Source organism: Pleuronectes platessa, chromosome 3 (assembly GCF_947347685.1).
Source record: "Pleuronectes platessa chromosome 3, fPlePla1.1, whole genome shotgun sequence".
NCBI classification, from domain to species: Eukaryota; Metazoa; Chordata; class Actinopteri; order Pleuronectiformes; family Pleuronectidae; genus Pleuronectes; species Pleuronectes platessa.
In genome coordinates this window covers 23,931,826-23,955,865 of record NC_070628.1, presented here as the reverse complement: position 1 = coordinate 23,955,865, position 24,040 = coordinate 23,931,826, and the positions used below count along the sequence as shown (strand labels likewise).

At 40.8% G+C, this 24,040-nt stretch overlaps 1 protein-coding gene across 1 annotated transcript; it reads right to left on the bottom strand.

Moving 5' to 3' along the window:
* Positions 1 to 1,074: 1,074 nt before the first annotated feature.
* On the bottom strand, positions 1,075 to 23,424 carry chrna6 (cholinergic receptor, nicotinic, alpha 6). The gene is made up of 8 exons (XM_053419598.1): positions 23,173 to 23,424; positions 13,839 to 13,978; positions 12,826 to 12,870; positions 10,343 to 10,452; positions 8,505 to 8,712; positions 6,948 to 7,553; positions 5,179 to 5,445; positions 1,075 to 3,282 (listed from the first exon to the last, which is right to left on the bottom strand). The coding sequence occupies exons 1-8, from the start codon at positions 23,228 to 23,230 to the stop codon at positions 3,157 to 3,159; spliced, it is 1,560 nt and encodes a 519-aa protein (XP_053275573.1). The 5' UTR covers positions 23,231 to 23,424; the 3' UTR covers positions 1,075 to 3,156.
* Between the last annotated feature and the right edge of the window lie 616 nt (positions 23,425 to 24,040).

The window sequence follows — 24,040 nt, the reverse complement described above, 5'->3', positions numbered from 1 at the left end:
TAAAACTCCAGCTAAGTACCCCCCCCCCCCCCCCCGCGCTTTTTTCCCATGTTTATAACCGCAGATGCCGCCCCCTGCGCTTTTGGCCAGTGCAGGGTAATCTGTGCATAGTCCTATCCAGAAATCTGGCAGAGTCTTCTGATTGAATTCAATTTTAATGGATCCACTTGTTGCGACTTCAATGAGCCTCTCCTGTTCAGATGCCGGTAAGGAAGCAGGCACAGCAGAAGACTCGTCAGTTTCAGGGAAGTACCTCAGTGTTGTGCCAATTCACTGAGGTGCATTGTTATGTCTCGTTTGACACTGTCTGTCACACCGAGGTGATTTGACCTGGCTATTCAGACTATTTAAGATTTCATGTCTATTTATAGCTCAGTTTGAAAATGTAATGGGCTTTTTCACTTAGAAAACGCAAATCAAATTTCCCCCCCGCGTACCGGTACCCGAGTTTATGAACCGGTGGCATAGAAGGGTTTAGGAGAGGAAATATGGAAGAATGTAGAACCTGGGGATACTACATATCACATATAACCCAAATAATATTATTTAGTGTAATAGTAAATTTAATCTTCAGTTATAAAATACGCATATATGAGAATTACTGAGTTCATTTTAATAATAATAATAATAATAACAATAACTTTATTTGTATAGCACTTAACATCTAAACAAGGTTATAAAATGCTTCACAAAAACGTCCATTGAAAAAATTTAAAATCGGTTGTAATAAAAGATGTTCTGTTCAGTTAAGAGCCAAAAGCATAACATAATAAGGTCGAGACCTTAAGTTTGTAGAGAAAACCCAACAGTTCCCAACAGTAACCTGCAGCAAACTTAACTTTCCATATAGACTATAGCTAAGTGGCTGGCCCTCTGATAGATGAATGTGATTATCCAGCAGTGTCAGGTATAACACTGCATTTTATCTGAACACTATGAATTATGTCTGAATAGCACTAAAATGTCTGGTTTTTAATTTGATGTTGCAGCTGGAGATTTAATTATACCTCTGGTGACTGTTTTTCACAGTAATAGCAACAGGAGCATTTTAAAACCTCTACCAGGCAGACAAAGTGAAGAAATATTGCATTTATTTGTCAGTTCCACAAGGATCATTTGTACAAACATGTTTGCTCCTATCAGCAGATTTTTTTCAGATGCATCCGGACATAACAGATAAAACCGAAAATGGGATAAATGAAACCAACCATGTTTCTTTGTTGTGCTGTAATCTGAGAATAATGTTTTTCGTGGTCAAAGCAAACAAAGTGTATGTCATGCATTTTTCCTGCACTGCATTTTTGCTCTTAATGGTAAACTTAATCAAAAGTGACAAGAAAAAAAAGATTACATTAGCCATGGAATTGGATGATAGAATCCTCTCGCGAATTAATAAATGTGCTGCTATTTCAGGAGCAACTAATCAAGTACAAGTTAATCCAATGTTTACCAGGCCAACCAATTACCTTGTGGAACATTACTCAGAACATTTATAAACACATGGTTTCTAATTACAAAAAGAAGAACAGCTTGCCCTTGTTTGTTAAAAGCGTAAACAAATGTGCCAGAAATCGGAACACTAATTGGAAATGACGCGTAGAAGCAGAGAGCGTGATGAGCGCTGACAGCAAGCGGCTTGATGAATCAGAGCGGGGAGCGGGTACGACAGTCATCAGTCAGCTCGATGGAGGGGGCAGAGCAAACTAGCTGCTGGAGGTTCGAGTTCAATGTGGGGAAAACTGTTTGTCTCGTGTCAACTGGATGTGGAAAGTTGTCAGTTCACTAACACCTGTGGGAGGTTCAGGTTCCCGTCCTGAAGGAATAATGGATGTGCCAAGTTCTGGTCCTAGCCTAACATACGTACCTCTGTCGATCCATCTCTGCCTGCAAGGCCTGAACAGCAATACTTAGACAACATAAATATAAGACCTGAATGTGTCTGTTTGACATCTTTTTTATCATATAAAGTTTTTAAAAAAATGACTGTCATGGAAATCATTTTGGTAGCGATAGCATATAAAATTTGCAGTATAGCTACAAAATGGAGCTTAATCTGTTATCAATTAACAGCTAAAGTAATAAAAGCTAATTAAAAATTCCACTTACTGTCATTAAGTACAAATACAACATTAGAACATAATAGAAATGGATGTTGTGACGACGCTGGCTTTGAAACAATCTAATATTGTGTATTTAGTATTTAGCCAATAGTTTGCAGGCTCAATGTCATGGTTTTACAGAAGAGAAGAGCAAGTTTGTCTTCTTTAAAGGAGATGTTTTTTTTTAATATAAACTAACTATCATTTAACTTGGTATTAAAGTGAGTATTGTACTGGATGATGATTATCTAACAAAATGAAAGAAAGCTCATTGAACATGCTTCATTCTTTTTCAGACACCAATGAAATAATTGCTGAATGACAACTGCACTGATCTACTGGAACAGAGGCTATAGACTGGATGTGAGGTCGTGGCTGTGGCTCCCTTCTATTGATCCGGGTGCAGTTATGATGATGGTCATGTCTGGATTTTAAAATGTTGTTACACTTTATTTGTGAAAACTTTTTTGCCCAGTGATTCATTCCACACAGCGGCATGAGGCAGGAGATCATTTCAGTCAGGCCGGAGCAAAACAGCCTAAACTCTAGCCAGCTGACAGGACATCTACTCTATGGAATGTGGTGTAGTTAAGCCACATTCAAATCAAACATTTATTGTCTTGTTATTCATAATAAAGATTTTTTCCTTTAACTAATTGAAATTGACAAGTAAGATGAAAGAACATGTTTATTATTTGAAGATATTATTTTATCCCATGATTTCTTAGGTCATCCAGAAGCAGAAATCATTGTTTTGTCTGTGGCAATTTTATTTTCATAAAATGAGCAGCCCTAAAAAGATTAAAATTATGGCTTGAAAAAAACTTTTTGTCCGTTACTGACCAGCCTTCAAACCTAAAAAGATCCATAGCCCCTCAACTTCCCTGATCCTGTAGTCACTGCTCTCTGCGAAAGGCAAGAAGCAAAACCCAACACATCAAATAATGCTTTGGGACTGAAAACTCTGTTTCCTGATTCATCAACTGAGAACTGAGAGTTTGTCACTTGTTCAGGATTGGTCGACACGGGGTCGCAGCAGAGCCTGCTCGCTCAGCGGTTATGAGAAGAAGCCAAAAAGCGGCTGGATGAAGAGGCCTGTGGTTCCCAAGATGCACACGGTCACAAACACCCAAAGGAAGATTCTATCAATCACCATGGCGACGTACTTCCAGTCATCCTCCACCTGTGAGCAAGGAGAGGGGGAAGTGTGAGAAGATGGAGGAAAGTGTCAGTGGATATTTCTTTATTAGAAGGTGAAGGAAGGTGCACAGCAGGTGACTCAGAATCCCAAGAGATGGGAAGTTGTGGGAGCCGATGGGTGACGTGAGGATTACAAATGTGGGATTGAAAGACCAAAAAAATGAGGAGAGCAGAGGAGAGGAAAGAGTTGAATATTTCTTGTTAACCAGCAGAAAATGAATACATAATTTACACATGAGGAAAATTATTATGATAATCACATTCAAACCGCAGCGTCCAAAGAAGTGACAGGCGTTTAGACAAAGTCTGATAGAGGCGCAAGTTTTGCATATCAAAGGCTGCTGGTCCCAGTTGGAAGATTTCACTCGCATTATTTATAACTGACAGAGAGAGGGGGGTGAGCTCTCTACTCAAATCTTAAATAATTTTGGCTCTGACTTACACTATTGTTAATTTATGGAGCAGGTGAGCATCTGCTGCAAGCCTTCTCCGAATCACAGCACAGCTCTCCCAGGCCACTGCTGCGCAGGGTTTTTGCATGAATACGCTTTTCTGTTTGCTTTCTATGAGCGATTGTAGATTTATGCAAAGTTTAGAAAGACTAGAATATCATATCTCCCATTAGGCTTGGCTCTGAAGTTTTCATCAGCTGTATTTATTAAAATGGTGAAGCTCAAAATAATCAAATTACACTAACAGATTTACAGTCTGAACAATGTGTACCGCCGACTTTCAGAACGATTGACGTTTCAGAAAATCTGTTCAATTTTATATCCGGAACCAGGCCGACTAGCCAAGAGATGAATAGTGACCATTAAAAATATTTGGATTTGGAGCAAAAAATTATGGAAAAACAAAGCAAAGGCAAAGTACATAATCATTTTAAGAGTGAAGGAACTACGCATCCAATAAACCATTGTGAATGATCCATTGTTGTAGTGACTTCATCTCTAAAAAGTGAAATCATTGCTGCTCTGTGGTAAACAGAACAGAACACTAAACCATCCGATCGTAGACAACATGATTTTTGCGATTGTGGCAGTAAACAACAGCGAGCTCCACCAATCACAGCAGTTGATATAACACCTCTTGTAGGCTGTGCTAAGTCTACCTGGGAGGGTTATAATATTTGGTCAAGTTAAACTAAAGTTAAAATCAACACCTAAGTAGGAGTCTCTTTTCATGAATAAAACAGCAACTTGAATTTGTGCTTTTACCAGAAAAAAACAAATATACTAATACCCACAAGTATAAAGGTTTGGTTCTAAACTTTGAGGGTTTGTCTTGGCAATAAATCGTATATAGAGATGGAAAACATGTCTCCACTTCCTCCAACTATCTAGAAATTAAATAAAGATATCCTGAATACCAATGCTGCCCACTGGCTTTTTAAGTTCATATGGATCCAGAGCCTGGGCAGCTGTTATAGAGCTGTGGAGCTGTGGAATCGAGGTCCACCATTTCACAACCAATCGCAAGCCAGTCTAAGCTGTCAGTCATGACATTTCACCCATAGCTAATTAAAACCAAACTTACCTGAGAAAGGAACACTTGAACATACATAAGTGTTATAAGAACTACTTGAAATGACGAAAAACATCTTTGAGAAAAATGTATTTGACATGTATTTTTACTTTTTAGTTTAGCCCTTGTCCCTGTGCTAACATGTGGAAGACAGGGTTTGTGATCTTTACTGCAGGCAGCCACCAGGGGGCCTTTGATACACTTTGGCTTCACTTTTGGGGAGCTTTCATTTCCTCCATCTTTATATACTGTCTGTGGATCTGTGCATCTTTAAGGACAACAGCAGCTCCGAATGAGAAACCTTAAATTACATGGGAAATATTTTTTTTTATAAGTTAGAAAAGGAAGGTCTCACCTCTTTGGCCTTGTTGCGGCTCCTCATGTTCTCAGCGATGTACTTCACGCTCTCTATGGCCTGTTTAATCTCAGGTGAAACCACAGAAAAGGCCACCACCGTGTTGATGCTCTGCGGACTCAGCTGTCGCGGCATCTTGTCTGAAGTCTCTGCACTCTCGTTTCCATGCTGGCACGGGCAAGGGCATTTCTTCCCAGTGCAGCCATCCACGGAGGACAGCTTACTGTCCCCAAACTCCAGACAGTTGAGGGAGCCTCCTCCGACCTGCTGAAGATCACAACCAGAGTTCAGATCATGTTTCACGTCCTGCTCCCTCTCAAAGTAGACACTGACTGGCAAGAGTTTGGCACTTCCAGTGGAGTTGGAGGTGTGGGATCTCTGAGAGACACCTGTGGGATCATAGCAGTACGACTTCTACAAGGTGATATCATGGAGATAGGGTTTTTTTCCAATGTTTTGGGTGGGGAAACCTTTCCCTTTCTCCTCAGAGCTCACCATGAAGAACTTGTTGAATACAACTGTATGTGTGGTGGAGCTGAATAAAAAAAATGTACTAGTAGAGAAAAAAACGTGTATTGCATTAGCTAGCTTTCAGGAAGCAAGTAATTTAATCCCAAGGCTTTTCAGTATTCCACCAGAGGGTGTGGGAGTGGTTAGACCCGGTAGAGCTTCTGTCTGTGTGTGAGTGTATTTGTGCAGATATGTTTTATATATGGTTTTGTGTTTTCTGTCTATTTGTGTATAAGAGCCCCTTGCAAATGAGATGGCTCAATTTAAGGGGCTCATCCTGAAAATGTATCACATCAATAGACAGAGAGGGAAGACTTTTTATGATTTAACAAACAAGCTATCAAATGGTCACAAACACTTGGTTTCCTGAATGTCATCACCACAAAGCATGCTACTGCTTACCATGTGTTAATATATTGCAAGAGAACCAGAAGAAAGACACAGTTGAAAGGGCGGACAAGTCAGAGGATTAGTTTTCATGTTAATGACGTGTGGTGATGTTTAAAGTCAACCTCAGCAGTCTTATCTGTTTTTATCATGAGCTTGGAAAAATAACGGTGGAGGTATTAAGTGATGTTTTCTATTTCATAAAATATGACATGACATGTCTTGAGCTAGTCATGACACTAGATGTTACACCAAGGATCTATTCAAAAGCCCATTCAAACCTCATGAAGTTCAGGAATCTCTAAATTATTGTTCTATTTGGGTTTGGATATCACTTCAGCACTGTGCTCAAAGCTCAACAACTGTTCACAACTTAACCTAAAAACAAACTCTAATGAAAAGGATTGAAATTGTTCAATTACTTAATTACTTAATTAACGACTGCACTCTTTTGTCTTTAGCTAATATAAATTCAATTTCCTTGATTCGCAGTTTTTTATTATATAATTATCGATTAATAAATCTACTTAGCACTTAGCCTTTGCATTATTCTCTTTGTCACAGACATACGTACACTAACGTGTGCAGAGGACCTCTTGGATCCTGTGAGACTCAAGGGTTTTATCCTCTTGCTGACTTTGTCTGAGAATATTCACTTGCATAAAGAAAGGGTTGTCCTACACCATAGGGGTGGGATTTTTTTACTTTTCCATATTATTAGTTGACCTTCAGGTGATAAAAGCCTACTATCACCACTTCAAGGTGAATTCAGTAGTTTATTAAACAAGTCCTATTAATGTAGGTCTTAGGTCAGAGCTATGATCAAGTGGACAACAAGTATGAAGGCTATTAAGCATCTAGGGACCACTTACCTGCATTAAATTCTTCTTCTTCTTCTTCTTCCCTCCTCCGCCTCCTCCTCCCCCTCCAGCTCCTCCTACCTCCCCACTGCTGTCCAACCCCCCAGCCTTGCTGTCTTCATCAATCGGCCTCCGCATCAGCATAATCCTCGGCAGCGCTTTGAGAAACACCGAGCGCACCCAACCCGGCATGGTGTGGGTCATCGGCGTGCGATAGTGTACGTTCAACACGAACACGGTGATGACGATGCTGAGGGTGACGAAGATCATTGTGAAGAGCAGGTACTCTCCAATGAGCGGGATGACCAGCGACGTGGAGGGGATGGTCTCGGTGATAACGAGTAGGAACACAGTGAGGGAGAGCAGGACGGAGATACAGAGCGTGACCTTCTCTCCACAGTCAGACGGGAGATAGAAAACCAGCACTGTGAGGAAAGAGATGAGGAGGCAGGGGATGATGAGGTTGATGGTGTAGAAGAGTGGCAGCCGCCGGATGTAAAAGGAGTAGGTGATGTCGGGGTAGATCTCCTCGCAGCAATTGTACTTGATATCATGCTTGTAGCCCGGAGCATCGATGATTTCCCACTCGCCGCTCTCCCAGAAGTCTTTCAGGTTCACCTAGGGGATGGATAAAGATCATGTAAACAAGGGGCCAGGATCAATGAATCATTTCTTAAAAAGACCATGTCAATGTGTTGTTTTTCATTTCGGTACTTTGACTGTATAAGAGGGTGTAAATCATTAAATGAGGAATTCATGTTACAGCTCTTACCAGCTGAGAAAAATCTCAGAGGAAGTGAAAAGAAAAACATTAATGATTATCATTGATGAGTCCCTCGAAGTAATTGCAAAAAGTAAATGGTTAAACTACAGAATGTTGTGTTTTACATTTTACTTTCAAATTTCAATTAACTGGATTTTTCTTTCATCTTCTTTTGCTGGATTTAAAAAGGAAACACGGTAAAGGGACACTTTCAGGATTTAGCATGACAATTTCATAAAAATTACCATCAGAGATAACGAAAAAAAATTTTACAATTCAATTCAGCAGAGGCTGTGAGATATCCCTCCTTCCACTCATCCATTTTCGGTACGTTTATTCTGTAAGAGTACACTCTGAATGGACAGGTCACCAGAGATGCTGAGCTTTAGTTACTAAACACCCGACCCTACACCTCCCACAATGCAACTCATTAGCATTTTTCATTAAACTCACTCTGCCTCATAAATCCAACTTCCTTTTAACTCGGTGCTACCAGTTTGTAGCACATTTTCTTGTATTTCGGCCAATATTTGGCACTAATGACATCTCCATTTCATCATCAGGTTATTTTCCCAGGCTTCCTCCAGAGCTACAGGAGACAATGTACAACTATGTTCACAGACTGAGTAGAGCGCTCCATTATTAGAAAACCTGTGAATAAAATAAGTGGAGTTCATATTTAACAAAAAACTAAAATAATGAACGCAGAGTACATACAGGGGAGGAAAGAAAGAAAAGCTGAAGCACAGGTGATTTAATGATATAGGCCATACATCTCGCATGGACACTTGCACGCTGACACTGACCTTGGATCCAATAAGTACCAGGTCAATCTTGGCTTTGTCATACGTCCAGGAGCCAAACTTCATGGAGCAGTTTTGATAGTCAAAGGGAAAATAAGTGATGTCCATGGGGCAGGAGGATTTGAAAATGGCTGGAGGAACCCAGGTGATGGTGCCATCAAACTTCAACAGAGCCTTGGTCTTATCCGCCACAAGGAAATCACCTACAGCACTGTATATGACGTGTGTGTGAGTGTGTGAGTAAAGTGTTTCCATGCCATTAATAGTATGAAACGATATGATAGAAACATACGCGGGTTTGGAATAGGACACAAAGGTTAGAGGAAGGCAGAGACATTAAACAATGAGAGGAGATATGGGAAGAAGATGGAAGCGAGGAACAAAAGAGAGGGGATGAGATAAAAAGGTGAGGTTACAGAGGTAGGAAATAGAACATTAGGCTATTGTCAAATGCAGAACTGCTCTGATTAACATCATGAATTGGTATTGTAAGAAAAATGAGACATGAATCCACAATTAAGTGAGTTGAGATTAAGAGAATAAAACAAGTGGAGCGTTCACAGCGGAAATTGACCCTGGAAAACAATCATATCTAAATGTGATTACAGTATAATCTGCTGCATAGTTGAAAACGATGGCATGAAGTGCAAATGTGCATAAAACATTTGGACTTTAATGTCATATTTTGTCATTGTTTTCCAAATTTACTCACATGAGAATTTCTCACCACGGTCATTTGATACTAAATGGTTCGCAAAATAAACCTGATCCTGAAATACTTTGCTTTTATAAAAATGAAATGTGCTCGTTTACCCATGAGACGTGCAGACAGGGAGCAACATTCACACTCTGTATGAGGGTTGTTTTTGGTGAGTTGATGAATCTGATCCAATATTCATTCCTGCTCTAGATGAGTTTGGTCATTATCAAAGCCTGAGGAAACAGCTTCTAGTATGCACAACTGCAGCTTAAACTATGATGTCTGACTGAGAGAGCACGCTGCAAATAGTGCTGCACACAGCTATACTATGCAGCAACAGAGCGAAACACCGAGTTAAAGATTTCTTATGTTATTGTGAAGTGTAAAAATTGTTTTACGTTAGTTATAAAACTGATACCTTGAAATATGGCAGGCTGCTTGATAATGAATGGAAAACATTGCTTTAGCGGAATAATGTGCGCTCAGAGCTCACTTCCTTTTTTCTCTGGTTTTATCACCATGAATGATGCCTTCACCATTAGACGTAGATCGGACCTATTGCTACTATAAACAAATTGACCTGTTCAGCTCTCAGATCGGAGCAAAGTCTTTAAACAGCAATTGACAGTGAGTAGGATACAAATTACAACATTTAGCCAATCGTCCAGCCTGACATCTCTTGAAGTGGGTTTGAGGCCCGATAGCACCGTTATTTCATCCTGGCCATTATTCATGTTTTGCATGGCCTCAACTTGCAATAATGGTGTTTAAGATTAAGATGCATTTATTAGTCCCAAACACATGCACAGACATGCAAAGGCACACTCATGCAGGTAGGGAAATTTAATCTCTGCTTTTGACCCATCTGGTGCAGGACACAAAGAGCAGTGAGCGACCATGTACGGCGCTCGGGGAGCAGATGTTGGGGGAGTAAGGTGCCTTGCTCAGGGGCACTAGACAGGGTAGGGAGACTCTTGGATTTTTGGACAGATCAATCCAGGTTCGTCTTTTGTTGTCTCTCCGTGGAGTCGAACCAGATACGAACCAGAGACCTTCTCTGCCCATAGTCCAAGTTTCTGCCACTAGACCACCGCCTCAAGCTAAAAGGAAAAGATAACTGTGATGATGTTGACATGCTCACTTGTTGTAGAGCACAATATCAGGTCTCCAGATCTTGTTCGATGGAACTCTAATGAACTCGATCCCGTCAAACTCAACCGGCATCCATCGCAGCTTGTAGTCATTCCATATCTGATAGAGGGGAAGAGAAAGGTATTTTGAACATACCGCGGAGTCAACCATCTGTTCAGTGTTTGGCATTGTACACTGCACACCGTATCAGCCACTGGAGAGACACTCCCTCTGGAGAGTATATTCAAATACGTGTTTATACTGCAGGCAGAACCTCTGCAACACAGTAAAGCCAAACAAGGATTTCACTGAGCTACTTTATTGCTTTTGCACAAACAAATGTGCAAAATAATATTTTTGAAGCAGTTCCTTCTGGGAATAGACTCAATCCAGCTGTAGCAGTAAATACAAACACATTCACTATTGTCACTTATGCATGAGGAGCATCTTAGAGAGAAGAGGAGAAAGTGAGTAAATAGCTCATTGAAAGAGACGAAGGATGAACGCATTCACTCGCTGTTCTGTCAAAATACCTGCGGGTAACATTTCATGAGCCGTAGATCCATTAGTCTTGGTTATTTGCATGTCATTCAAGATGAATTCATTCATTAGCAAGGCTGATTAATATCCTGTTACGAGCGGGGAGCTGTTAAATTAACCACTTCATGCTACAATGGCTTTTCCATTTATCTATCCCGGCAGTTTATATCATGATTGGCTGGAGATGTAATCCCTGATAGGTCATAGAGAGCGGTTTATTTTTATACATAATATAAATAATTATACATTTACTCTAGGTGACATGACATTCAAGCAATGCGAGAAGCAAACAGGCACTATAAACCTGATGATGTACTTGACCTGAACTTTACTTTTTAATGCCGCATAATAAACAAACAATAATCAACAAATCAACTATTCTCACTAATGGATGAACAATTTGAGCGCTCCTTTCACACAGTCAGTGACAGAATATATAAATATCATAGGCAGTATAAATATATATTTAATTTATTCATATTTATTTGACGTAAGGGATGGTCTGACTTTGGGAACTCTGACATTAACATTTATTTTTTACCAATTATAATAAGCTAGTACAGTGAATTAATTCATTTCTGTTTTTAGCGAGGGACTGACTGAGATAACAAGAATGCATATTTTTTCATATTTACCATAAATTCAGTTAATTTCCCTTTGTCAGTAAATGCGTTATTTCAATAGTATTGTCCATTTATGCATATGACATGCAAAATAACCTAAATAGATTACTTAAATGTATGTATGTATATTGAATTGCTCATTTCTTCATTTCTTTGCCTACTGATTTAATTTCAATTTTCGTATTTGATTTATATTTTATAACCGAATGTTTAATTATATCAACCTATAAATACATTTAATTGTATGTCAACATAATTGTGACCCATTTAGTCTTTATTAGAAGCTGGTAAACCATTAAACATAGTTCTGCCCTCGTGCTGACCAATAAAATGGAGAAGAAAGAGAAGAGAAAACTACAAAGAAGAAGTCGTTCCACATTAATACCAGTTAAAATGAAGTGCTCTTAACGCTCACATAAAAGTCAGCATAAAAGGAGCTTGGTTTTAAAGAGTATAGAGTGAACACATTTAGAAAATGTTAGAGATGAAACCCCCTGCGGTCTAACTGCAGAACAGATGCATTACAGTCATCAAGGGGTGGGGGGGGGGGGCTCTCTGAAACATCCTCCATTGAAAACCCACTGGCTGCGATTCAAAGTCTTGATGAGCGACCGTGGTGTTGACACAGCTTCTCATTACTGATGCCTTGTTATAAATAAACAGCAAAGCCATTACAAACGGCACATGAGATCAGCCTGTACAGGCCTTTCAATGAATTTTAATTGGGGCGCTCAGAGATCACAGAATGATCTTTTCCAACGCCGAATCGCATCAGTATCCAGCTGAGGGCTTTCCATGTAGTGCAGTTACTCAGTGATTTAAACCCTGGCAGTTTCTATACTGTTTGCAGTGGGAGAACTGGAGAAAGAGAATGGGAGAAAAGGAAGGGGGGAGAAGCACAGGGTATCAGAGAGGTGACAGTTTGAAAGACTGTGGAGAGGTTATGCCTACAGGTCATAACTATCGGTCTGAGGAGAGGCCGAGCGTGACCAACCATATTGCTAACATTGATCAGCAGCTGATTGTATTCAAGTGTCTGTGTGAGAGGTGCTTGTGTTCTTGTTTACTTGTCCTTTCTCCTCTTTATTCTTACTGTGTAAGATGCCATTCACACACAAACCACAGGAAGGCACATGCTCACAAATTCAAACATCACACACAGGCACTAACATTAACAGGGAGAGAGAAGAGAGAGTGGCATCCCATATTGATGTCTGCTTAGTATGTATAGATATGTGTTAACACACGTGACCTGCCCTCAGGCTTCCTCTGTCTCTGCAGACCTGAAGAAGAGGTCAGGTCAATGAAGTAGTGGACTGTGATTACTTACGTGTCTGAGCCATAAGTTTGTTTCCATGATCTGATTCACCTCATCCTACAGAGACACAGGGAGGAAAGGGCGTGTGGTTGTTAGCCTGCAGAACCCCGTGTTGGAAAGAAGAGCGTTGAAAGAAAATACAGGAATGAAAATGAAAGAAATGGAATTCCTCCTCTTATCTTTGTCCACTACAGCTGGAGTCAACTAACTGAAAAGGTCGACCACACGCAAGTTAATAATAGATGGAGAGGTTGCAGATGTCCCTCCCTCTCCACCTTTCCCCCATGACCCTTATTCAGCTTTGCTTTCCAGGGTTGTGATGTTTTCAGGCTTCCACATGACGCACATCGGCCACGTAGACCATGCACAAGCTGAAAACATGTGAGCAGACACACACACGGCGACTCATTCATTGAACACACCCACACAAGAACGTGCACACACTCACCTTTACATTAATCTCTCCTTGCCGAGCAGGGAGATAGAGCAACATATCAGTCCAGTCTGAAAAGGGCTCCTGCAAGCAATTTTCTCTTAATCTGAGGATTTCCATTCAGAGCTGAAAACCTCTTTTCACCGGGGGATACGCAGCAACAACCCCCAGCACACTCACACACTCACACACTACCCCACCCCGTCCCCCAGACGTGTTAAACTTCATACTGCCAAAGCAAAGCAGCAGCTTATAACACTACATGGTGCCGTTTTTCAGAATCGAGGAAACGGAGCAGACTAAATAAAGACTGTATTCACTTCTTGCTTTCACTCGTCTCGTTCCGCGGCTTATCTTTTAGCTTCTCGCTTTTCAAAGGTAGGAAATGTGATAAAGACGCTCATGGGAATGCGTCTCACTGTCGGCACAGGATCTAAAATACTGTTGAGACACAATGATCATTTTATAGCATGGCGTGAAGATCTGAATGAAGAGAATGAGTCAAAACATGGTGGGAAAATGTTGTCTTCAGTTGGTGTGTGTGTGTGTGTGAGTGTGTGCGTGTGTGCGTGTGTGTTGGGGATAAGCTTACAACTTTGACCAGCTGCGAGATGGAAACCTCAAACTCCACAGTGACGGGGTCAGAGACGTTCTCCACTGGTCTGATGAACTGGTTGTATCTTCTGAACAGTTTCTTGAACAGCCGGTCCTCTGCCTTGGATGAGAAGCAGTCTGAAAGGGGGCAGAGGGAAAATCAACAAAAATTCAGTAGAGGTTTAACTGTCCAAGTCATCCACATCGTCCAAGTCAGTTGTACTCAACTCAAGTCATGCTACAAAGAACATAGATGAGAAACTGGGAGAAAAATAGAGGTCAGCCCCGTCTGACTTTGACGCAGCGTCACTTCAATAAGTCAATAAGTATAAAGACCTCTCTTTAGATCAGAGTTTCTCTGCTTAGTTCATTAGAGTCGACTTTGAACAGGTCTGTGGTATGGAGATAACTTTCAGGGTTTTTCTCTGTGTTTTCTCTGGTTTAATTAGAGTAAGAGAATTGAAGAATGTTTTCTTACAGAAGGCCACAGTAACCATGACCGTTCTGTATGATATGTCTGCAACATAAGTGTGTGTTTCCTTATTACCGCTCTCACAGGGGATTGAGAAAAAGGGAAGAAAAAAACTCATCACTCCATCTGAGACGCTGATGCCTCACACTGTCCTTTCACCCTGAGCTGAGGGACATGACGTCGTTCAGTCTCACCACTTCATTTGATTTTTCAGTTCAGTTACCCAAGAGACCTCAGTCATGAAGTCCTGTTTCCTTACCTACCTTCTAGAGTCTAACTGACTGATGGCTCTATTGACATTCTCCTGTTCTTGACATCTCCCAGTTATTCATCATTCACCACCACTGTAAAATGTCATAGTTACACATGTTTAACTAGTGTTACTACATTCTGGAAAGATCCTTTTCAACGGCTCTTTGGTAGGAACAAGAAAAACGAGTCATATTTAAGAGCTGTTTGGTTTTATCAGTGTGTCCAAATTTCCACAACAGCCAGTGATGCTCCTCCCCTTTGAAGGAGTTAGGGAGAGAGGGGACTTCTCACCATGTATGCACTACATTGATATCAGAGTAAGCCCTTGCCCAATAGTAATGTCCCATTTCTTACATGTGTTTGTGATCACTTTTAAACCCAAGGCGATCCTGTATTTGTGAGCTGATGTTTAGAAACTAAACTTTGCTTCAGGCTACGATTGACAATTCCACTATTTACTTAATAACTATTAACAGACAAATATTAACCCTAAAATTCTCATACCCATTAAAAGTTAATTTCCATCAATAGGTGTTTTTAAACAAAGCCAAATTACCGCCCTTGTCCCTGCGCAATATGAACCACCTTGACAAATACCACTGAAGCCATGAGTTTCAATACCACTTAAATATCTTTGGTAACAAATGAGTAAGCTTCTCTTTAGCAGAGCATTATGAGCGTCATTGTAATGGTTATATTCATCTGTGCAAAATGTACTATACACTGACAATATGTCAGAGTACTCTCTTATTATTGGTTGATTAAGCCTCAAGGCCATGATTAAATCTTTGATGGTGCCTGAGCTTTGAGAGGAGATCGTCATTATGAGAAACCTTTGTATCTGACCTGAATTCCTGTATTAATTGGTTTGAGTATCACATTAAAAGGCTGTACTGTCTGCTTGTTAAGGTACCATTATGGGCAGGTGGTATATTACCACATCCAAGACACTCCAGAATAGAATCTCATTTAAGTTCAAATCAAATGCAAGGACTTAATGGAGATGAATCACTGTGACAAGCATGTCCTCTTCTCTTCTCCTGACTCATGATAAAGGCAGAAAGGTAGGAGTTGGCAGTTGCAGGGATTCACCCTGTATGTGAACATGATTTGTATTAATTTACCTAAATATAGGTACATGCTTGGCTAGACTGCAGCTTAAGTGTTATAAACATAGCTACCATATTAAGGGCCTTATTTACTAATTATCCAGGAAGGAAAGGAGAAGGCCTGAGGCACGATATGAGCATGTCTGCCTGAACAATGTATGATGAGCTATTTTAACCCAGTGCAGAGGAGTCGCAGACTGCAGCCTGAGGACGGGAGGAGAAGTGCTGAAAGTTATTTCTGTAGCAGGTTCTTAATGTTATTTAAAAACACAGAGGTTTTCCAAGTTATTAAATGATAATAAATGTTAATGTCATAATGCAAATATTTATCATTTTATTTATTTATTTATTTGATAGGGACAATGCTCATACATGAACATAAAGAAGAAAAAAATGTAAATACGCAGAGGTAGCAAGGATGCTAATTTACATCAGTAGTCTCAAGGCAGGTAACAAAAAAAAGAATGCAACACAATGCAGTAACAAACACAGACACCAGTTCACAAAAACACAAATAGAGAAAAGGTCAAAACACATTACACTCAAGTCTAATTAAAAGTCTCACTTCTGTAATGCCATGAGCCATTAGTCCCTGCCCCCCCATTGGCCTTGTATATTTTAAAAGACACCTTTTGAACTAAATGCCAGGTCAGTGCCATGAAGAGTATTTTCACCTAAAGGGCACGGCCACACTAACATAAGTGCAGGTGAATGATAACTGTATAACTGAATTACACATCATCACTTGCTGAATGTGGACAATGCAGAAAGTGACAGCAATGACAGCCAAGGGGGGTCAACCACACAGATGTTCTAACTTTTCAACTCCAGAGTGGAAGCTATACATCATGTCATTCCTCCTGAATGTTCTGGACATTAACCTTTTGATGTGGCTGTATCTGACCTGGACTATCTCCTCATGTGTTCTTCATATGTAAAAAGAACACTCAATGGTGGGTCCGGACATTTTTTAGAGTTCATGTCTGAAAACGGCTCAAGGGATGTCACACAGAGACCATGCCTGTTCCCTTTCACCATCTATAAATATCTACACCACGTCCTTCTCTGTTGGGCAGGTCTCAGGTTGATTGATGGAGAAGAGGTTGAAGAGGGATGGAGGGAAGGAGAGGCCATACAAAAATGGACAAAGCATGAAACAACTAAAGCAACAGAAAAACAAGGATGAGAATGAAATGAAGCAGTGAGACAAAGACGTTCAAAAGAACTGTGTAGAACAAAATGCCACCTGATATTCCAGTAGGTTCCTTTTTGATTTTTCCCTCTAACTTCACATTAAAAAAGATATTTCTATCCTCATTTGACTAAAACCAGTCAAATTAAGCTTGGGACAGATGAGTGAAAAATCCCTTAATTAATATGGACTTCTTTGTAGAAGGATGATGAAACATCGCTGACCCTATCACATCAAGATCCCTCCCTCAAAGGCAGTAGATAACCCTCTTCATGCAGAAGACAGTGACACCAGAAACCCAGATGGTGCTGAACTCCTGGTGACAGCCCTCTGGAGGAAAACGACGTGAAGCAAGAAACACACACACACACACACACACACCAAGACAAGAACAGTAGAAGAGAGGAGAGGAGAATGGAGGAGAGGAGAAGAAACAGGGACAGATTGAAAGCAAAGCCTTCTTAAGATGTCACTCAGAAGATTATGTGAATCCAGACTTCACAGCCCTCTGTCTGGTAGATGCCTGGCATGTGCTAATGCTATGCTAAATAGAGTTTAAATGAGAGGTGGTACCAAACACTTTGCATCTGATCCGTTTCAATACACAATGTTGCTAGCAGTCATTTTTTAAACTCAGGAGAACTAAAATAGAATAGTGTAATAAATGTAATAATATAATAAAAGCAGAGAGACAACAAGGACACATTTTTATAAAAAGATGAAAATGTGGAGAAATTGGATGGACTGAAATGAATGGACATCGTGCTTCATCTACTTGTTAGTTTAATGACACAGGCAGAGCTGATGTGCTCTGATGGAAACCAGGCCTTTGATGAAACACATGCACACGCACACACAGTCAACACACACACACTTGCATGTGAGGGTACACACATTTGACATGGTCAGATGCCTTGAACACTGAGATTAATAAAATAACCACTTATGATGGCAAATGAGCCACAGGTTCCAACCACTTTTATTCCCTACTACAAATGCATCTTGCTGCTCTAATGATTATATATATAAATGGTTTGTCAGTTCACTGAATTGTTCCTGCACACAGTGAACATCCAATCAAATCTCATCAACTCTTACTAAGCACGGTAAGTCTGTCAAGCTTTGGATTTTCTCCACATGAAGGGATGCACATGTTGCTGTTACAGGAGCAGCACAAGTGCAAATGTGAGAGGAACGGATTATAGCTGCAAACGTTAGTATGGCCGGGTAACTAGGTAACTGGAGAGAGAAAAAAAAAATTCAACCACTACTTCTGAAGCCAAAGATCATTTAGTTGTATTAACCTGGGGAGATACCAGTTTATAAAAAAGTCTGGTTTATGATTAGTTGTGTTGAAATGTGTCTTGGATGTTGGTAGAATGACGTTTTTAATTAACTCACAAAGATAACATTCATTCAAAGGCTTCCATAAGTAGAACATGAGACCGATGCAGTTTTCATTTCAACTCACCACACTACTTCCTGAAATCATGTCAACATCACTTAAAAGAAGTTGGAACAAGGAACACAAGCAGCCAGATAAGAGACCGTATACACGGCAGATATGTTGACTGGTCGTTAAACCAACAGCAACAGTAGCTCTGGTATATTTAAGTGTCATGATCGTTAGTGTGAGTCAGCATGAACAAGGACCCTATGAACTCAACAAGTTCAATGATCCTTTGACATTATTTAAAGTGCCATCATCGGTTTTAGGTTTTTATCTTTTTTTTCTTCCCAGTAGTACCTGCAAAACTAATGATATTTCCATTGGCCTTAGTTGAACATAGGCTTAGCATGAAAACACTCTAAAGATGGTGAACATTAGTCATAATCTGCTTTCAGACATGCACTTAACTCGACTGTGTGTGAGAATGCAAACGTCCGAGTGAGAGCCCTCGGACAATCTTTCTCCTGACAGCCTCCTAGTAAAAACTCTGGATAATGTCCGAATAAGCTCATGTGAGAACACAGAAGGAGATCCTACAGAGGATTCACCGTGAGAGAGTGGGTGTGTTGATGACGTTTTTAAGGATGAAGTGGTGCCATACTCTTAGAAGACACAGACGAAGATGTCAAGAGAGCTCTTGGTGATAAGGGCCAACGGTTGTGTCAATGCGCCGTAACCCAAACACGTGATCTACGCAGATACATTTCTATGTTACTTCCTGCCTCCTGCTTGCTGAGCCACCCATCACCTTAATGCTCCGCAGACGTTGTGTACACTGTGTTGTTGTGAACGTGCCTGAGAGGAGAAGGTCCTGCTGCGTCCTTCATATGTGAAAGTCCAGGCCCAATTGTGCGGACATATTTTGCAGTTCATGTACAAAAATGACCATGTTTCCAGGATGACATAAGTATTTAGCTCGATGCTATTAGCTCCTCTGAGCCAATGGCACTCGCATGGCTGCAGACTGTAGGTCCTGTTTATTATTGGTTGAGATTTCCTCTCTGATAGAACTTTCTGAAAAAATCAAATGTAGCCAGCTAAAGTTAATGTTAGAGGAAGAACGAAGATTCCTGATTACAGGAACATCAGCAGCATGTGCGCTTAATGCACTCAAAAGCACAATATCAATTATTCAAGTACAAGTGCAGAATCAGTCAAAACTCACTTAGAAAGCAAGTTACTGCAAACATGCAGCAGATCCCGTGAGATACTTAATGCACCCAGATATGAGGCTTGGAGGTCATCTTGTATCCTGTTAAAAAAAATATTCAGGAGCTGACTGTCCTTTGAGGGAGATGATTGAAAGTGGGTGTTGGGAGGAAGCAGGGGAGGAGTGAAGGACAGATAATGAGTGATTGAGAGGAGGAGACCATTTCATGGGGCTGTTTGAGAGGATACTGTAAAAGGCCTTTAGCCCTCATTCCCCCTGGAGAATGCAAATGCTTTTAAAGGAGTGTTTGAGAGAGATAGAGAGGAAGATGAAGAAAGAGCTGGTTCAAGAAAAAGTGCGTCTTCACTTTTAAATCTTTATGTATAATGCTCACATGGTCAACACTGTATAAAGGAGTAATTGCTTTGCTGTGAGCCATTCGGATGGTACTTCTGCTTTTCTAACAGTAGCCGGAATGAATGGAATGCATATGATGGAGATTAAACAGGGGAAGGGAAGGAGACAGAGAGAGAGTGAGAGAGGGGGGAGAGAGAAAGGACAGAGATTAACCGGAGTAAATTGAGGTAGAAACATGATGACGGCAACAGAATCTGAGAGACTGGTGACTGAGAAAATGTGAGGCAGGTGCAAAGAGCTAGAGACGGTTGTGTGTGTGTGTGTGTGTGCGTGTGTGTGTGTGTGTGTGTGTGTGTCTGTGTGTGTGTGTGTGTGTGTGTGTGTGTGTGTGGGTGGGTGTGTGTGTGTGTGTGTGTGTGTGTGTCCAGTGTGTGTCCAGCAAATGGAATAGGTTAGACCTTGTAACAACTTATTTTCTTTTCTTTGCCATTGGTCTTATTCTTTCTTTCTCTCAGCTGATACATCCACTAAAACAGGGCCAATATAACTCTATTAAAAGCCATGTGACATTCACACAACACTGCACCCGTATCTGTGTGCCCACACATTTTTACGCACACAGAAAATTAATTTTTTTCACCTTCAAGAGCAGATCAAATGGAAATTCCACACTATTCCCTAAATTAAGAAAATGCTCCCACAGTAGAGGAATTCTGGTGTAGGCTGTAAAATCTGGTGAGCAGGTTTTGTCTTGAGGAAAACAGGTGGAGGATGACGGTGTTGTGAGGCGAACGCCACAGTGCGAGGTTCTTCTCCACTCATTTATCTGTGACTCAGTTCGTGTTTCGACACGCCCCCTCGACTCTGTGTTCTGCTCTTTAAATGTTACAGTGATATAAGCTGAGGCTACCTCACAGCTACAAGCACACAAACACACACACACACACACACACACCTCATCAACACAGCTCACTGACTGGATTATCAGTCAAGCATTCAAATTAAGAGAGCAGCCTGTATCTGAACACAAGGGGCAACATTGTAAACTACCTACAGGCTAAAATAGCATATTAGTAGTAGCACATAAAAAAATGCCAGCAGCAAAATATGTTTACACCACATAAGTTTGTTTGTTCATGTATTTTTATGTTTCCTGTTGGCCGACTACGCTCATCCACATGGTCAAAGATGAACAAAAGTGATTATGACCTGTGTGGGCTGGAGATGGAACCGGAACAGGAAATGCATCCTTGAATTTGTCTGCCGTGTAATGGTACCCTACCTCTAATTATTGACCAGTGTGTGTTAGCCTGGGCTCACATTAGTTAATGCGACGTTGACTACCCGGAAAACTGTTTTTATGCTTGTTTTTATATTTATAATCTGCTTTGGAGGATAAGTGATTGCTACCACAGTAATATCACCTAATGTCATCTCAAATTCAGCTGGTGTAATATATTTACTCTGCACGTAGGTCATGGGGGCGAGGGGGGGTCCAGGTGAACAAAGCAGGGATCTAACACTTTTACCTGAATTTGATGTCTTGCATGCATTGTGCTGTGAGTTTAAGTGTTGTTTAATATTTTTGTTTGGATACATGTAAAGTGTTAATGAGGTTAAGATAGCCAGGATGAACATTACAATTATGATTAATGTTTTCTTGATATTAATTTGTACAATGAATGTGTGTGGGTGTGGGTGTGCGTATGTGTATGTGTGTAAGCCCACTCAAATCTTTAGGTGTACTTTGATGTGATACATGTAATACAATCAATTGTCTGAATGTACTTGGCGATGTTTGTAAATTTCACTATGATTTGTACATGTGATTATTATATGATTGTATGAATCTTTTTCAATTTTTAAATGTGTTCTCAAGTACAGCTCTGCTCTGACACAACTCAAAAATAGATCTACAACTCAGTAACCTTTAAACATGGTTGAGGTACAAACTTGGTTTCATATACGTCTCTGAAAATGGAAAGACAGACAGAGAGAGAGAGAGCAAACACAAACACACAAAAAGACACCTCCCAGCTGAGAGAGTCGTGCATGGAATGAGGATCTGTCTGAAGTCTGATAAGACATAAAAGAGCTTATCTGCAACCTGTGCATAAATCAGATAGCTGCTATTTGTGCCCTTGGAGCAAGTGTTTACGTTAATGCTTTGAAATGCCGAAGCGTAATTACCCTGCATCTCCTCCACACTGTTGCTGCAGGTCACATCCAGGCTCTTTCCTCTGCTGTGGTCATTGATTTAAGTCACTGGCTGCATTTCAATAATAATAAATCCTTTCTTCAATTCCTTTCTTCCTTCCTACAATCTTTCATCCCTCTCTCATTCTCATCCTTCCTTCATTCCTTCCTTCCTTCCTACAATCTTTGCTCCCTCTCTCGTTTTATTCCTTCCTTCGTGCTCTTCTGTCCCTCTTTTCTTCCTTCCTCCCTCCTCATCTTTCTCTCTCATCCAATCAGGGTCATCTTTTTTTAAATTGTCTACAGACTAACCTGCTCTCTTTCTTTCCTGCTTTTCACCTATCGTTACATTATTAATGTTGAGTCAGATCCACTCTCAACACAGCCTGTAACCTTAAAACTCCCCCATTTCAATGCAAGAATAAACACATCAAAGGAAAGCCAACACAACTTTTTATTAATGCAATAATTAGGGTAGAACGAAATTAGGTTATCAGACTTATCCAAGGACGCACATTTCCGGGAAAAGGTTTTTTTATCATTTGCCTCCAGGCGGCCAATCCCCCCTGACTGAAAACCTCCTATCTGCTTTCTGCCTGAGTGAAGCACAGGCCCCGCGTAACTCCGCCACCGAGCATGGGAACGCATCCTGTAAACAAATCATTATCTGTTTTGGTTTCCTCGCCTCAAAACAAAATTTACATTCATCAAAATTAATTTGACTTTGTCCCGGATTATTGTTAATTTACATTTTCTTTGCGTGGTGAACAACGTTTTAGCGGTGACATCACGAGGCTCGAAATCACAGTTGGGCGTCAAATCCTTTTGACTTTGTTTCGGTTTTGTCTTTTCCAGAATAACGAACTTGAAAAAAGTTAAGAGACTGATATGACTATTGTCGATAAAGCGCTTCTTTGGCTTTTACGCACGGGACAGAAACTCCTACGCTGACTTCTCACAGCTAAACGAATCAGACAAATTTACGAGTGAAACATCTTGTACTGAACCATCGGACAATCTCGACGTCGCCTGTGCCGACACTGTCGCGCAGATCGCACACCTCCGGAACCAAGGGATTAAAATACACATCACGTTTCTCCAGAAGCATCAGAAGAAAAAGGATAAATAACTCTGTCTGGATAAATCCTCCTTACCTTGCGTTAATAAAACCACTAGAAGAAGGAGCAAAGTCCGTCTGGCCGGCAGCTGCATGTCTCCCCCGTGTCGTTTGGGGATCTCCTGCACCTTTTTTTTTCTCTTTCTGGAGAAACACTGTCTCGTTAATCGATAACAAAAAGAATGTCAATCGCCAAAAACCAACACGCGTCTCTCCCCTGGCGCCGTCTGTCTCGCTCTACCGGTGAGCTCCTTCCTGATCTGATCCGAACTTGCCTTGGCTCGTCTCCTCCCCTAAGAACGCAGAGCACCTCTCCGGCGCTGCCACACGGACTTCACACACTGGGAGGGAAGAAAAAAACCTGCCGGCTCACACTGGGCTCTGAAGGAAAATAATGCGAACCAGTGGCAGGAACAGAAAGTATATGCTTTAATAAGAACATGAGTCTAAAATGGGGAGAATCTATAGACACTGACGTCTGCAAGTGTTGCACTCAGTGTGGTGTAGTGTTTGTCGGTGTGTTTGTGTGTGTGTGTAAGTGTGTTTGTAATTATAAACACTTCTGACCGTATTATATCACATCAGTAATAGTCTGTTGCTTCTCCGCCGGTTTATCAGTTCATCTATTCACTAAGGTTTGCGCTGAGGTGAACATTGTGCTGCCTGAGTTGGCTCAAAGGATTTCAGCACCACGGACAGCACCGATGAGTTTCAGTGAGCGCTGTCCATGAAGCTGGAGCGATCTGAATACTACTTCAAATAAAGGGACATTTCGCACATTATCAGAACTTTAAACTGGGTTTTTATTGCGCTGGAAAGTTAAGTGCATCCTTCTGTACCACATGTTATCGTGTCTTGGTACTTAGACCGTGCAGAGCGGCGTGTTGTGTCGTGTCCCAGCCACT